Genomic DNA, 17883 nt, shown 5'->3' with positions numbered 1-17883 from the left:
TCTTCGTAGATAGATTTGTTTGAAAAAAAAAATCTACGGAACTCGTCGTTCAATATAGGCATCCACTTACTTATCTTAAGAACTCCCATTGCCAAATACCGTAAGAAACATTAAAATCAATAATAATATATTTTCGAGGTATACAAAATAGACAATGTCCATCTATATATTATATTTTTTTTTTACGTGACTACTAAATAAATCTTTATTATATATTAGTTTATATCTTTCAACAATCACCCAAACATTCGCCAACCAATCCACTCGCAGATAAAGCCGTTAGCAGCTATTCAACCCAACATTGCAATACTCGCGTTTACATTAATCATGGCGTCGACAATATAAATTATATAATGTAATGTAAAGAGGTGAGAATGGCCGGGCACGTCAAATCCCCCGATAACCGGCCGAGATCATCTATACCAAGCCCATATGTGAAATTGCGAGGGATTTTGCAATTTTAATTTTATTTATAACGAGTTGGCTCAAAACATAAGCGTGGCGGTTTGAGGGGAAACTTTGTCTTTGAAGACGCCTTCATAGGCTCTATTAATAAACGGGGTTCGCATCAGTTGGCCATCAAATTCGCTACCAGGGCATTAACGTATATATCTATGGACTGGCCTTACGGGCACTAAAAATGGTACTAGTTTAGCGGTGTGGCTCACGAATTCCAGCCAATCGTGCAGTCTAACGCAACTAGTTGCGACCAATAGCGCGCGTGATGCGAACTCATCAACCCATCACGTTGTACCGGTGTCACACCGCTGTACTGGCCCCTGTCATGCCTCATTATTATTGTCCGTAAAGCCAGTCCCTAGATATCTATGTCAATGTACCAGGGTCAATTAAGACCTTATGCAGTATCAGAGTTTATGAACGATGGTATTTGAAATGTAGGTACCTTCTACAATTTAAATAACAAATTGTAGATTTATATTAAAGATTTAGTTGATATTGTACCTCTAAAATACAGAACTTGCTAAAATATGTAAATTGCTATTTCCTAATCAGGGTCCAAGAGATACTGTAACTTTATTTATAACAATTTGTGATATGAATACCATAGTTGCAATAAAGAATATATTATTATCATTAAAAATAACGCATTATAACGTAACTCATAGAATCTTCGGGCTGACTTTTCTGGAACGATATATGGGGTACAAATTTCGATCTCTTCTTAGGGGTCATTATAGGTACGTTAAATGAGGTCACTGTCTGCGTCACTTGTGTCAAGGATACCTATGACTGAGGTATGTCAATGTATTTTTTTAGCAATATCAAGCAATATTTAACATAAGAACTTAGCCGCCGCCATACAGTTGAAGTTACGTTCTTTTTAAAGCGACTCGTAGTTTATCGTGTGTGTATTATCTAATTGCTCTATATTCCTTGTATTACATTTTCTAGCAATGAAAACGAATACCACATAATAATTTAATAATAATATATGTAGGTATGCTTATGTAACGTTCAGGCCAAATTTCATGTTATTTCTTTATTTATTTTGTCTTCTTAGGCTAGGTCATTTATAATATGAATATAGAAATAAAATACAAAAACACATAATAAACAATAAAAAATACATATAAACACATTATAAAAAACCTAACCTTAGGTGCCGCCGGCAGCGGAGCAAGGCCCAAGCTATTATTATTATTACAGCATGTCGTTTTAAAATAAGAGCGTTACTTCATTTGTATGTGTACAACTGTAAAGTCAAACGTCAACTTAAAGGCTAATTAACTCTCAACGCCCGCGCTTCACACTTGAACCGGACCGCAAATCGGCCGGACGTTCCCGCTAGAAACTGATAAACTGAAACTCGCTCCCGATACAGATCGGAGTCGCATTCGCTCGTCGACTCGCCTTTAAATTAACTGTTCACGCACTCTCGTTCAGGTATTTTAGATCCGAGATGGATGCGACGCGATGCGATGTCACTGGCTGAATGCACAGGTGCGATTCGTGTTTAATTAATAATTAGCTGGCCAGAATCGGCACAAATCACCTTGCTTTATGACATGAATTATATAATGACGATGAATTATTAGAAACCAAAACAAATAGTGTTCAAAGTTTAGTTTAAAAAAATTGGTTTGCACTATTTTCCTTTTTAGGGTTCCGTACCTCAAAAGGAAAAAAACGGAACCCTTATATTATCACTCGTGCGTCTGTCTGTCTGTCCGTCTGTCACAGCCTATTTTCTCGGATACTACTGGACCAATTAAGTTGAAATTTGGTACACAGATGTAAATTAGTAACCCAAAGATGGACATGTTTTTTTATAATTTTAAAATACATAGATTCGAAGTTATTTAAGAAAATAGCCAAAAAATGACCATTCCCCCCTTTATCTCCGAAACTACTGGGTCTAAAATTTTGATAAAAATATACACAAAATAGTTCTTTACCTATAGATGACAGAAAAACCTATTAGAAATGTGCAGTCAAGCGTGAGTCGGACTTATGTACGGAACCCTAGAAACGCGAGTCCGACTCGCACTTGGCCGGTTTTTTTTGCATTATTCGTATAGAGTGACAATGATTTACTAATAAAAAATAGAAAACATAACTTGCCTACGTAACCAATGGAATATGAAACCTAAATATGTAATTAGTTCCCTGAATAGTCTCAAATGAAAAGTATCGACAGCGTCAAGTGGTTGAATATCTCTCAAAGCCTGGTTAAATTTAGGTAATGTATCTAATAAGATAAGAGCCTCATTTAAAATAACTGACAGAAGCCAGAAAATATAAAGTGTACAAAGTATATCTTGCTGGTAGGTACATCACAATCAAGTTATTAAGCTTCAATCTAGGAAGACAGCAGCATTCCGCGCCACACATTTTCGCACGGACCAAAAAAGGCACGATCATAAAATGATTGTGTAATCCTTTAATTACGTAATTTCATTTCGCATAAACACGGCTTTCCATATCCCTACACAACATACTTATTATGATTTAATCTCAATCTTGAAAACGCAATTTAGCAGCGAGGCTCGCAATACAAATTCCTCCGCGTAGCGTATTCATCCCCATTTCTTACGAGCCTGAGTGAAACATGTGATATTGTTCCTGGCCGGTGTCGTGTGTCGTGCGAACCCGGCGTCATAAACATGTATGTCATATTCGCTTACCTACGTGCGAGGACCCCGCGAAGATCGTAAAACGATCGGACTTCCTATCATCCAGTGAGGGATAGCAGTGGCCGCTCATAGAAACCGATTACAACCGGCTTATCTATCTTAAGAAATGTAAGTATTCATGGTCAATAAACTGGGGGTCATATGAAAAATAAGGGTTTACATGTTAGAACATGAAAAAAGAATAGATAGATTTCCATCTGCTTGCGATTAAGACGATGGAAAAAAAAACAAACGATGACTTGCAGCATAACCATCAGCTTAAAGCGCGGACAATACATCGAGTTGTCACCGCGACCGCTGCGGAATGCTTAAACAAACGCAAGCATTTTATCTCATGTGATTAATTCAATTATTTAGCGCAATAAATAGGGTCGCGAGGGGGTTGGGGGGCGCGCGAGGGGGTGGTTGACGTCGCGGCTGTCGGGGTGACGGCGAAGTGCATGCGTGCAATTGCGTCAGTGTCAGCGTGTCAGCGCGGGGCCATTGTGGCCTCTAGCCGATATATGAGCGTCGCGCGATCGCTGCGCCCGCTCCTGATTTATCGACGGCCTGCGCGGGCGCTGGGACGCGCTGTCGCCGCCGAATAAAGCGCATTCTCACGCTACCGAACGCACGCGAACGCTCCTACCCGTATTTAAATGGAACGCTCGTTTCTCATTCCTTTCCCCCAGATATTTTACGTCGGGTAATACGATACGACACTGTCCGGCTCTTTCTGCAGTTTTCGCGGTCGTTTTTTCCCTCAGTCCGCTATTGTTCACTTGTCAATTTCTTTAGCTAATGCGAGTAAACGTCTCATTATGCGGTGCGGTGCGGTGCGCGGGCGCTCCGCGTGTTGTGACAGCAACCACCCACCGGAAGGGGCCGAGCGTCATTCAGCCGCGCACAAAACGCGAATGCTTTATTCAATGAACGTCTGATGGCTAATTTAAATGGATTGTGCACGTTTAATGGGAATAATTAGCTCTTAATGTGCGTTGAAGCAGAACAAGGAGATGTCCCCGCGAGTACGTGCTGGTGACTTTTGATCCTCTAGTTAGCGCCTAATTAGCGCACGTGCATTCGGCGGCATAGAGCTTGCATCACCGGCATTACCGGAGGCAGATATGCCGCGACACGTCGCACACCGTTCGACTGCCCGTATAATAAGGACAGCCGACATTTCGCAATCCGTCAGCCTGTTAGCCGTCATACCGCGCCGTAAACGCATTTCTCGCTGTGACGAGCCGACATCGACGCACACCTAAATACCGCGCCGATGAACGACTTCCCTTATTTTCTCTCGTTAAAACTGAGAGAAAGAACAGTTTTAAAATCTTGCACGGTATTATAATTCCTTAAAAGTCACGTCTGAAAAACGCCGAGGCGTTCTCAGCACCTATTTCAGCGGAGGGGTATTTCCTTTAATTTGGCAACGAGTGGACGGTGACGAGTGAGAATTGCAGGGGTTTCGCGCGCGCCTGTCACTCGTGACAGACGGACGGCCTGTCCGCGGGGAAACCAAAAAAACTAAATGCGGAGTAGCCTGGCACTCGCCTCCGAGTGAAACGTGCTCACCTATCGCGCCCGTCCAGCGCTCGAGCGAGATAACCAAAACTGTGAAAGGACACGGGCTACTAAAGATTTCTACTGTTAGCGATATATAACTTAACCGACAATTTTGTGCTTGAGACGTCGATTACTCCTCTCGAACCTGATGTTTGACTTTCAAATAACTCACTGGGCTATTGTTTATTCCACCATGATTCAACGAGCTGACATTCGCTATATCGAGCACTTATAAATATGTAGTCGGCCTTTATTTGGCGTTTCGCAATCGTTTGTCAGACGCGTTTGAAGGGTCCAAACACATGAGCACGGGACAGGATCAGCCATTCTGATTCTTTACGATAATTACGATAAAGCGGTGTACTTATCCGCCGCAAAATAATCGATATCGAGAAAAATGACTATCATTAAGCGGATCGGGAGGGCCAATATGGGACATCGACCATAAGAGTGAGGAGATTAGATATAAGAAACGCGCCCGGATATTACACTATAATTAAGAACATTTACGTGTTGGGGCGCCAAATTTATCGCCGAGTTTTTTGTCGATATGAAGGCATCGCTGGGTATGAATGCGGGGGTCGCGGCATGTGAGGTCCCGGGCGGTAGTCGGGTTATCGTGTGGTAATCTTTATGGGCCGCGGACTGCTCGCCGACTGTCCGACCTTAATGGCTCGAGATCATATAGCCAGTATTTGGGAGCTCGTGTTTGTGGGTTTGTTTATAGCTTAATTAGGCTGTTTTGTTTAAATGGAAATTGGCCCCGGCGTCGGTTCTAGGAGATAAGGTGTCGAGGTATTTACGATTTGATACCGCTGCTGGCCCGATTGTCGACCTTTTACAGATCTCGTTTTGTTTTGATTGAGTTTTATTGAATTTAATGTTAAGACGCGCTTTATAACTGGAGTCATGATAATTTGGAGATATTTTATGGCCTTTATTTTTGTACGTTTCCAATTAAGCTTTGAGAATCATACTTTTAATTACTGCGTAGGTAGTCGTTTAAGTGCACGTAATCATTCCTTTTGAGGTAATCGTGTGATGTGAGTTTAAATGAGGTACTAAAGATTAAATTGTTCAGCTGTATTGTAATGGTAAATCTCATTCGATAACGTTATTTAAATAAGACTGAAATCCTTTTTTCATTGATAAAAATTTGACACCGAAAAAACGACCAAGGCAGAGGAATGCGGGGTCTTACTAATGAAAGGGACCAATTAAAGATGATTATTTTTTCTTGCAGTTACAGGATGATGTTGGATGTTATAATTGTATGTAAAAAATTACAATCGAAAACTAATTACCTGTTCAAATGATTGGCTTTGCGTCACATTATATTGAAGAAAGTTGCCTACTTCTTTGTTTGTTGTCAAAATATATTAAATTTTTGACTAGACATTACATTTCCTTTTAAGTTTCAAAAGAGGTATGAACCTTCAATTAAAACAAAAACTTGTGACATCTTTGAAATATTTTATTAATTACCTGTAAATTATTGTATTGTGTTCCCTTCAGATAATTAAATAAAATCAAAGACAAGAAACGTTCGTAAACAAATACACACCCTACCGTATGTATTTATTTTTACATCAATGTAAAGTGCGTTAGTGTACCTACTTCTACCTACTACCCGGTGATAGAGGGCTAAATATACTTCATCAACATACACAATCTACTCCCAGTGAAACTTAAAGAATTTAGTAACTGGAGACGTCATGGCTGTCATCTTCTGTACGAAACAGTCTGCCGATTTTTGCGGGGGAGGGGACGTCAAATGTATTGCTATTTCTACATGATTTGTACGTAAAGTACAAATAGCCATGTCAGTCCATACAAAAGTTTGCACAATTATGCAAGTTTTTCGGCAGAGGGGTAAGCTCTTAAAGGCGACTCCAGTTATTAAATGCTCTAAGCAGTGAAATAGTAACACCCTGTGCCCATTATTTTTTCTTGTCACCATGTGATAAAAAATCGGGGACTAATTCAGGTCTGTATGTTGCCACCCAACGCTGGCCATCAATTTATGGCCTTTTAACCTAATTTGTTGACGGTACCACGCTACCAGCCCACGCTGTACCGTCAGCTCGTTAATCGAATTCAGTCGATTTGTTTAGTTGAAATGACAAAAGCTGCCTAGCATAATAGTTTTGTCAATCTTGCATTTTGCTATAGTTGAATCATCGAGAGCGTGGAATTGCATATGTAGTAGTATTGTTTGTTTACAGGCATTCTATATTTGAATTTTCTATTTTCTTGTACTATCAGCATACAACCACTACAAATGCAATTCCATCTTCTCGATAATTCAACTATACATGAAGAGCGAATAGGGGTCGATTGCATAGCAACTTGTAACTTATAATATTAGCGGAAGTCTCTTTCCAATTCCTTTGATTAGAAAGAGACTTTCGCTAATATTGTTAGTTAAGTACAAGTTGATAAGCAATAGGGAATATTAGGCAAAGCTCTGCGTAGGTGGCACCTCTGTGGCACATACAGTAAACAAACCACTTTGACTCATCACACGTCACGTCAATCACATGGCCTACCGCGAAACAATAAAATCGAAATTTCGTTATCTAATCTCTCTATCACTCTTGCATATTCGAGCGATAAAGAGGCAGATAACTAAATTTCGATTTTCGCGTTTACCGGTAGGCCCTTGTTAACAAACCGCCTTGATGCATCAATGTCATATTTTATTGTCTGTGAAAACTTGTCAAAAAACAGTTAAAGGCACGGTATGTATAAGTTATTAGTCTATGAATTTACTAGAGTCGGTAGTGCTGCACTCTGGCGGCAGAACATTGCAGTAATATCCCCTATTGGCCCCTGTAAGCTTGTACTGAAGACGCAGGGAAATCTTGAGTGTCTATATGTAGCGGCCGTATTCGAGCAATGCTTGTAAGATGTGATAGCGATACGATACCGATCTGTCAGTGTCAAAAGTTTTTGCTTGAAGGAATCAATTTCAAGACATCAATTATAAGTCATAAAATAGTTTTTTTTAAGAATACACGCACACAGAGTCCTTGCCAAATAAACTTCAACCCATTCGTGAAGCTAAAAAGTAGCAAAAAATTTATGGCCCAATATATCTTATCTAATATCACTCTATAAATTAGTTTGTAATGGACAAAAGTTACCAAGACGCAAATTAAATGCGAAACAAAATCACCAAATTAAGCTATCACGGTTGGCGATAAAATATCAAATTAATGTATTTTACATTAGCAGAATGGTTGTCAAACCCTAACACACTCATAAAAACTTAGTGACATTTATAAGCATGTGTTCGTCGTAAACACTTCGGTCACTTATTGTTATTACTGTCATCTGAATATTGAATAAACTTTTTTTTTGCTTTATTATTTAGTGACGGTATGACAGTTTCGACAAATTTATACCACATATCTGTAGAAATGACACTCACGCTTAATACCTAGAGATTATAGAAGTGTACAAAAGGGAAGCCAATTATATGAACATTTAATGAGTGCGAAAGAGGTAGACTACAAATTAAAAAACGTGACCGCTAGCGGCCGCATGAATGTAAGTATCAAAACGTAAGGTTAGCGGACTGGACTATATTACGAAAAGCTGTATTCAGGACACACGGTGGGTGCTTATACAGGGTGGGTAAAAAATAACTGCATTCCCGTTGCCAGGGAGGTTTTGGGATTATACTGAGCAACTTTTACTATGGGACCAAGTCCCGACCAACCCCGAAATCGCGATAAAAAAATTTGGCTTAGGTACCTACCTATTCATACATTTTGGCTGGTCCATTTTCTAAGGGAGGGTAATTTTTTTTTAAACCAGACAAGTGCGATTTGGACTCGCCCACCGAGGGTTCCGTACTTTTTAGTTTTTGTTGTTATAGCGCCAACAAAAATATATCATCTGTGAAAATTTCAACTGTCTAGCTATCACGGTTCATGTGATACAGCCTGGTGACTGACAGACAGACGGAGAGACGGACAGACAGACAGACGGACAGTGGAGTCTTAGTAATAGGGTCCCGTTTTTATCCTTTGGGTACGGGACCCTACTAAAAAGCAAATAATTTATGCCATCACGTACATTGCTGAATTCTACTTCTAATGATATTTGACATCATTCTGATTTTCGTGGCACTATTCATATTTAACAGGTAATCTAAACTCTAAACATTGTGTTATAGACTAAAAGCTTAGAGCATTTAATAACCGGAGTCGCCTTTAAGAGCTTAGGTACCCATCTGCCGAAAACCTTTCACAATTTGTGCAAACTTTTGTATGGACTGACGTTTATCTGATATGACTATTTTAATCTGTTCGAGAAACTGAAAACGGTGAAAAATAGAGATATAGAAAAATAGTAGTATCTCTATTTTTCACCGTTTTCATTTTCTCGAACAGACTATTTGTACGTTACGTACAAAAAGCCGTACATTTGACGTGCCCCTCCCCTGCAAAAATCGGCAGACTGTTTTGTACCGCAAATGACAGACAAGGCGTCTCCAGTTACTAAATTCTCTTAGACTAAAGTTACATGTCGCTGCTGAATTCCTATAAATATATTTTTCAATCAGTTGATAACGTTTTCAAAAATCAACCATCTAAATAAATTCCCAAATTGTGACAAATATTGTTTAAAAAATGCCCCAAAAAGGTGTGGGCACGATCTCAGATAACTTTATTGCGATCCTAAAAGCTCGGGTGGTAGGGTTTATAAATATTTTGTGTGCGACGAAATTTTGACAAATACCACTTAATTTACGCTAATGAATCCAAATGAATGCACGTTGGAGGACTAATGGTCGGAGCGCTAGTGATGTGCCCATATAAGACGAAAAATATCGATCCTGGTCGTGAAGTCAAATTTTACACAATCAAATTTTGATATTAGAGGGCCTGCCTACCGCTAACCACTTGGTTCATTTATTTGCATCTCCATCGTATCGCTCTTCACGCTCTTGTATATTCAATCGAGAGGCTGATAACGTAATTTCGATGTTAGATTTTCGCGGTAGGCCTTCTATCCTATATACCTACATGCAAAATCAGACAGAATTTATCTTGAAAATCAAGAGCAATTTAGGTATTATTTTTAAATAATTCACACAAGTTTAGTTTTATTTATAGATAATTTAGTTTGTTTTTTTATGTACCTGAAAAAAAAAATAAACACTACTTGATAACATTTAGAGATAAATATTTAATTTACTTTTAATTTTGTATGTACATAACATAATAACAAATAAAGTTCATGCATATTACATTCACAAAATTATATTGACATACTTATTTACCTACTGTTCAAGCAACAACGCAGTCATATAATTTCCATAAACTAGTTTAAGACGCGAACTAACTATGCTAGACTAATATTTCTAATCGACCACTTCGTTACATAGCCTATAAGTCGTGGTTGGATTATATAATAAAATTAATAAACGTAACGATCCTGCTGACACTGCAGTCTGGTTAGAATGATTTGTTGCAGACAACCTACCGTGCAAAACTAGTTCTACTTTAATACTACATTAAAAAAAATCGATTTAATTGATTTATTTCAATTTATTAATCGATAAAGACTTGACATTAATTTATAAATTTGTATTACGACACACATGCACACGTTATTATAGATCTCTGTAATAATGTCTTAAGAATGAATAAATAAATCGATAAAATACGTCATGTCACTTCACTATCCGGGTTCACTTAGATAAACGAGCAGCATAAAAACCAACTCTTTTAGGCTAATCGAATTAGGCCCCGATATCCATCGCTGCGTTTAACACGCTTTGCATTATTTGCCCCTCACTATTCATATAAAAAATAAAAAAGTTTGTAAGTGTATACGTTTAGCTCAGCCCATTAAAGTTATAATAATTTTATTAATGTTGAGCTTGAGCATGGTTCTCAATGGGGATTTTGTTAATGGCGTGTTGATAGAGAGAGATAAAGATGTCGATATTGTCAAGTCATAATTTAGATTTTATACGATTGATAAATAATCGATATTGGAAGATATTCTCCGATGGCACATTAAAGTTTAAACATTTTATAACTAGACAATATAGACAAAATGCTTAAAATTTATACGAAACATATATAAATAATAAAAGGCTGTGCTCTCAAATGTAGCTTTACAATTTCAAACTTTTGTAAAAATTAAAACAAAATAAAAACGGATACAAAACGGCCGCAGGCGTCGTCGCCCGAGCACATTACTCGATTAATAAACAGCAGGTAGCCGACCGCCGGCCGCATTTACAATATCCTAAATACTGATGAACTCATCGGAGTCATTCCTTTAAATCTATTGATTGTTGAGCTTTTGTGTTGATTGGTCGTAAATAGAATTTTCGATTCAATAAAATGTCGCCTGAATCACCGGATTAATATCAGTCATAAATTCGAGTTCGCGTCTCAAAAGGCTAATCCTGCGAATGTACCCGTGTTTTGTGGCCAGTCAATGGTTTATAGATTTGTTAATAAAGATTATTGGCCTTATCTGTGGAGTTAACATTTCGATCTGCGGTGTTAAAATGTGGCTTTTATAGACTAGAGTCATGTAAGCGATGTGTCATTTCATTGCGTAGGAATTTGACTTTAAATGATTCTGTAAAGGCTGACGTTAATTACTTATATATATTTTTACTTTAAAGTATTCTATAAAAGGGTTTAGCGGAAATATCATCCTTATAGGCGAAAGCATCAGAGTCTAAAGTAGGTAAGTATTATTTATTTACTTTATCGGCATCTAGTTAGTTGTATGGGAGATGCGCTATGACTCCAAGAGAATGCGATGCTTTTGAAGCGTAGTTTGATGGGCTACTTTTAATGCTGACTGTACCTACCATGTCAAGATCAAATTTGAGTCTTGGAAACTTTAACGGGGACTTGGGTGTAGATGACAGTACCTCTCATGAGTATCTTCCGCATGCTCCGGCGCTGCGTGGTGCAGTTCCACCGCCTGTTCCGGAACTGGTGAGCGCACTCCGTGGCCCCGAGGGTCACGCCGCGCATGATCTCCTTCAGCAGGCCCGTCTCGTTCCTGCAGATGTGCGCGAGCCGGCCGCGCGCTCGCCGGTTGCGCTTGCACACCATGCGCGGGTCCAGGATCACGGCGCTGCCTGATGCCCTGGAAAGAAAATACGATTGAACCAAGTGACAATTAAATCGCTAAGCTAAAATTTTTTTTTCATACCACGACAGAGGCAAACAAGCATACGGTCCGCCATATGGTAAGCGGTCACCAGGATCAAGTCAGCCCAGCGATTATTTTGAACAACCCCATATACTGCAGTCTCTGGAGAAAACCTCGGCAGAAAGCTCATTCCATGGCCGGAGCGTCTGCGGGAGGAAATTCCTTTTAAACCGCACAGTGCGCGACCATTTAGGATCTAGGGTGTGAGGATGACCACATTCGTTCGCACTAAACTTATCATTTGTTGCTAAACGATCTTCTTGGCTACCTATGGCCCCTAGTCTCCTGGTGACGGCGTCTAATGCATATAGGCCATACAGCATTACATTATAGGTAGGTACCTGTGGTAAGACAATAAACATTTCAGTTTGAGGATATATGATTGTGATCTTATCTGGGATCGTGTCAAGCGGTATACAACCGAGACATCTGTGGAGGACTTGAGGATTGAATTATCATTTATTGCGCCAAATTGTGCGCTATCCATCCTTTAAACATAAAGCTGATATTTAATTTGAACCTATTGAAACAAGCATTACGTACGACGACATACGTCGTTCAAATGCCTACTAAATTAAAGAATTTGAATGAACCCCTCGAGAATTCATGGGGTAATGAATAAGATATACGGCAAAACGAAAGACAGTAAGCTTCGTAAACAGCTGTTTAATTACCAGTGTTGCATAAATCGGGCGTAAAATCAGAATCACTCACAGACGTCGATTACCGGGCGGCCCGCGGACTGAGCCGCGCCAGACCCGCTGACGGATCCACTGTTTACTCGATAAGAGTTCATTGTCAGAACGCAAATAAATACACTTACAAAACATACTAAAAACCTACGCTAGTCGATACAATACCAACACTATTAGTAAGTGAACTAAAGTACAAGTTTGATATAAATGATTGAGAATTACTCGATGTATACGATGTGTTAGTAGATTTTCCGTGAACTGGGTCTGTCGTGATCGATTGCGTTAATTATTGAGTAATGTTTTTATACGAGGTTTTGCGTAATTGTTATGATTTATTTGAGCGTTGGATTAATTTTTGCGGATACTCTTAACGCTTAAGTAGTTTATTCTATCGAAATCCTTACGTCGCATTTCAAAGTACCTATTCTAAGCTAAAGCTATTCAAAGTATCGCGTTTTACTCGGATGAGTTGTAATTTGAAAACACGCTAAAATTAAGGCTAATAACAATAAAATAAACCATTTTAAAAGTTGCTGAGTTGTTGTTTCTTGGTACATCTAGAACATCTGCCGAATTTAGCTCTGCACTAACCGAATTTAGCTCTGCACTAACCGAATTTAGCTCTGATTCACCTTTTCCATGAAGATTTAATTAATACAAACAACTAGTGATTGACCTTCGGTTTACTACAACAGTAAAAACTCGAGTACATCAGTAAAAGTCGAGATTCTTGTAAGTTACGACCACAACATGGTGGTAAAATATAAGTTTACCGTCTTACCTAACAGAGCGATTTCGGTAACCGCTGTTTACCGATATACCGATATAGTTGTAGCGTGTAACGTTGGTGGAATGCTTGGAACGTAAAGTCCCTAAAGAGGGGTTTAGAGATTCCGTGTGATAAATTTTCGGTATTTGGAGTAGGCGAATTTTGCAAGTGTTCCGGACTAGTAAGAATTTTGTCAAAGCATTGGATTTTAGATGATATTGGAAGAATCCCGGCGCTTACAATAGATATTATACCTAGGTATTCCTGGGTTTAAAACTTAGAATTTATTTGAAAAAAAGTGTTCACGGGTTTTCGTACATTATTATTTGTTAGGTACATTAAAAGATGAGATGCGAGCTTTTAAAAATTTAAATCGACCTTTAATTCAACGAATACATGGAACACTTTTCGTACTGCCAACAAACAGTAAAGGTAGGGTTCCAGTAGAGTAAGTAAAACATTTTAAACGATGACCCACGCTAGAAGAGTCCGGGTCCGTGCCGAGCCGTCCTAACACCTCCTTTTCTATAGATAGCCACTTCTGACCTTTTTGATCACGTGATGATTTCTATAGAAAACGAAGTGTCGGTCGCTTCGGCCCGGTCCCGGACCATTCTAACGCAAATGATCCTTTACTCTGCTACTATTTACCTTAAGGTTATCGCTTTAGGGCCTTTAAGCTATTAAGCAAAATTAACGATAACATTAGTAAATCATATTTAAAAAAATCCCAATTTGACAATTTCTACAGCTTGGGCTTTTAGTCTGCAAAAATAACTAAGTACCTAGGTATTACATGAATATTGGTAATGCATTTTACCGTGACGCTAAAAAGTCGTGACCGTCGTCAACAACTATGAGTAGGTGTTACTCAAACCAATACGTGTCTATGATGCGGGTTAAATAATTCTCTAAAAGTAGTGTGAACATATCTCTCCAAACATTGACACATTATCAAGTCGTGACGTATATTGTAACAAAATACGTACGGCATTGCCAATATTTATCAAACGAATTACTTGCATCCAAGGCTTAGATTACTGTTAGGAAATACGTCATTCACTTATTTATTTTGGCTTCAATATGAGTTTCACTTTGTGACAGCGATTCTAAAAGCCGTGAAAATTCACTAGATGATTATCAAAGTGAACCTAACCTTACTGACTTCAGTTATGGTTTGTTTTTGTGTGTTGTTGTTTTAGATGGAATTTTGCCAAATAGGCGACACACCTCTGTCTATGCAGACGAATAAATTAACTGTGATAAGTTGTATGCCAATTAATTATTCTTCAAAGCACCATGTGGTTGGGCGGCCGAGCGCGGAAAGGAAGCCGTAATGAACAAGTGCCGAATTAACGAATTGCTATATATTTGGGTTAGTTGATTAGTAGGCGGGTTATGAGAATAAATGACTTCTTTAAACTAATGAGACATTTGACGGGTTGAATTGCAAAACTGATTAAAAGCTACGCGTTTGTTAGGTGATGCCGTCTCCATTTTAGCAGCATGTTGATTGACTAATGACTAATTTAGAATAGAATAGAGGTAGAAATAGTTCATTTGTAAGCACAAATACAGAATATAAAATTATACAATACAGAAAAACATAGAAAGGAGAAAGTGCCACTATATGGTCTTCAGCATGATGCTGGCGACTTCCAGCGCTAATATTTCGATTTTTCGTTTCACCACCTTAAGGATTATTTACGGGATAGCAAGAAAATTTCAAATTGCACCAGCTTTCTATAGGAATTTGTGCCAAATTAAGCTTAACTTAGGACTTATTTAGACGGCGCGCAAACTCGCATGCGATTTTACTTACACTGAGGACTATTGAGGTTACATCCAATTCAGCCGACCGATCAAATACCGCAACGTAATGAAACTCTCCTGCGATTTCTCGCACCGTCTAAATGAGCCCTTTTACTGTAACTACCCCTAGAGCCCTGTAACTATAGGGCTATGAAAATATTACGCTAAAAATCAAATATCAATTGTTTTATTTAGCCACACGAAACAAGACAAGAGCACGACAGATCGCAATCGTCCCGTCATATTCAAATCCCAATTACTTTGGCCCATCAGCTAGACAGTAAATATTGTCGCTGTGGCAACAATACGATTGGCACGCCGTTCTAATGGCCTGCTGTAATAAAGCCAGGTTTGCTATTCCAAACAAATGTCAATGAAATGGCCTGGAACCTGATGGCCTACCGCGAACCACGTTCGACGTGTTGCTCTGTCGCACTTGTAAATTCGTACTTAAGTGAGACAGGGAGGCGACACGTCGAACGTGGTTCGCGGTAGGCCCTCTGCGCCCACCAACTAAAATACCTAACTATAGAAGTCTGACTAGAGCTTAAAAATGACCCTACATGTATACGCAGCTTGACAACGTCAAATATGCCGCGTCCTCCTTGCGTCGTAATCCTCAGTGATGAGGGTCGTGACCACCCTTTTGAATCACCTTCTCTCCCACAATCTCTCTCCATCTAGTTCTGTCCTTGGCGGTGTGGAGAGCCATGTGGACTGTGGAGTCAAGAGCGGTGGGGATCTGGTCGGACCAACGTATTGGACTGCGTCCACGTCCAGGCCTTTTCCCATCCACTTTGCCGGTCACAAAAAGCTTTTCGAGGCTGCCACCGTCTTTCCTTGCAAATTATATAACACTTTAAACTCTCGCGTTTTGTACACATATTTAATGACACAATTTATATATGCAGTCTTTCCGTGACCACAGCTGGTGCAACTCAGCTGAAACGTCGGAATTTAAGTTAAAACAATGAAATTATATCGCGGTAGACCCGTTTGTGTAATTAAATATATCACAACTTTTATCAAGGAGATTGATAGTGACATCATCCGCGTCAACGCTGCAGCAGTAACGTTGCAACAGTAATGCTGCATTCATCCGAATGTCACCTTAACTCAGAATTCTGATTTGATGAGGCGCTGCGCTCGGCAAGCTATTGCAATAAGAAAAGCATTCACAAAGCTAACCAACTGCTTCGAGACGCGGCAGTTTGTAGTACCAGTATTGACTTAACTGGCGATAACTTGTATTTGTTTCGAATCCAGAGGTCAAATTGGACTAGGGTCACATGAAACTGAGGCGTTCTGTGAATAGCTCGCCAGCTGTCGACGCGTCGCGTCGCAAGACTTGCAAGTAGATTTATCTCGTACTAACAGAAGAAAGTATTGCGACATTGCGATTGTCATCGTAAAGTCATCTCGTGTTCACCGCAGATATGCGATATGGACGTGAATGAGCATATGTTCATACAATTCTGAGGTTCGAAATATTTTGTGTGAAAAAACATCTAGGCGATTTAGATCTAGAAGATACAGACAAAAAAATTCACGGCGGCACATATTGTTGATAATTTTAACAATAATTTGCGTTTGTGTTTGTGTGTGTTACAGCTAAAGGACAATATTTTGATGATAATACGTTTTGATTTACCTAGTTAAATGATTGTGATGACGTAAAAATAAGAAAAATATTCCTAAAAATATTTCTCAACGTATGTTTGGGCCATATTTTAATTACCTACTTTTTTCTTATTGGTCCTGGCTTTCATCCCACTTTACTTGGGGTCAGCCCTCCTCTAGTATTTTTGCGCCACATCACACGATTGTGGGTTGTCTCCGGGGTTGTTATTTACCTACTGTAATTTAATTTAATCTAATTCATTTGTTAAAATAGTGTAACTAACGACCGTTTTTTATTAAACACATAAGGAACTCGTTTCCACGAGACGGTGCTGTCAAACGACGCCAGTTTTTTATAAATATCTCGTCACGCAAACTAACCTCCAAAGTTAGGAGCTAAACGCCCTATTTCATAAAATAACATCCACTTTCGAAAGCCTCAAAGCCAACAATGGCCGTACACGGACCCAATTTTAACGACAACTCAAACACGGGGACATGCCGGGGGTGTCATTCTCATTCTTTCGCTAGTCGAAGGCCTAGAGTAACCAGATGTGTGTTCTCCCGTTACATATACTTGCTACTGATCTCAAGATCACGTTTCATTGGTTGACCGAAGAACAGAGTCGCCTGCGCTTACGTAATCAAGGAAAATACACGGGCAGTGTGGCATGAGCGCTCATGATGCGCCCGCTAAAACCTTGCGACAACAATCCACAACATAAACTTTTTAAAAGTGTTTACACTCGGACAGTGACAGACCGATCTAGTCTGACGATTGCTAGCTGTTGACAGATACTCAAAACTACTATAAACTTACACTAACTTTAACTCTTATTACGATTACTTAAGGCTATTTTTTCCGTGTTTAACTTGACATAAAATTGTTGTGAATGTGTAATGGTAATGATGTTTACAGTTAAGTCGTCATGCCGTCGCTAATCGTGTCCAAGTCGCGAGTTAGCGCCTCGCCCGGTGTCCGCAAATACACTCATTCATTGTCACTCTACTCACTCTAGTTGAATGAGGGACAGTCCTGAAGGTTTTAAGACGGTTTTAGGGTATTTGACACCCGGCTGGTTTA

The 17883-nt window shown here is 39.3% G+C and overlaps 1 protein-coding gene across 1 annotated transcript in view; it reads right to left on the bottom strand.

Moving 5' to 3' along the window:
- Positions 1 to 17883, bottom strand: part of LOC134790962 (protein Wnt-6) — a 42333-nt gene that overhangs the window by 7248 nt on the left and 17202 nt on the right. Inside the window, exon 2 of the mRNA XM_063761987.1 lies at positions 11617 to 11837. Within this exon, the coding sequence (XP_063618057.1) occupies positions 11617 to 11837 (221 nt within the window). The remainder of the gene's footprint in view (positions 1 to 11616; positions 11838 to 17883) is intronic.

Source organism: Cydia splendana, chromosome 5, assembly GCF_910591565.1.
Source record: "Cydia splendana chromosome 5, ilCydSple1.2, whole genome shotgun sequence".
Taxonomy (NCBI): Eukaryota; Metazoa; Arthropoda; class Insecta; order Lepidoptera; family Tortricidae; genus Cydia; species Cydia splendana.
This window is presented reverse-complemented; position numbering and strand designations above follow the sequence as displayed.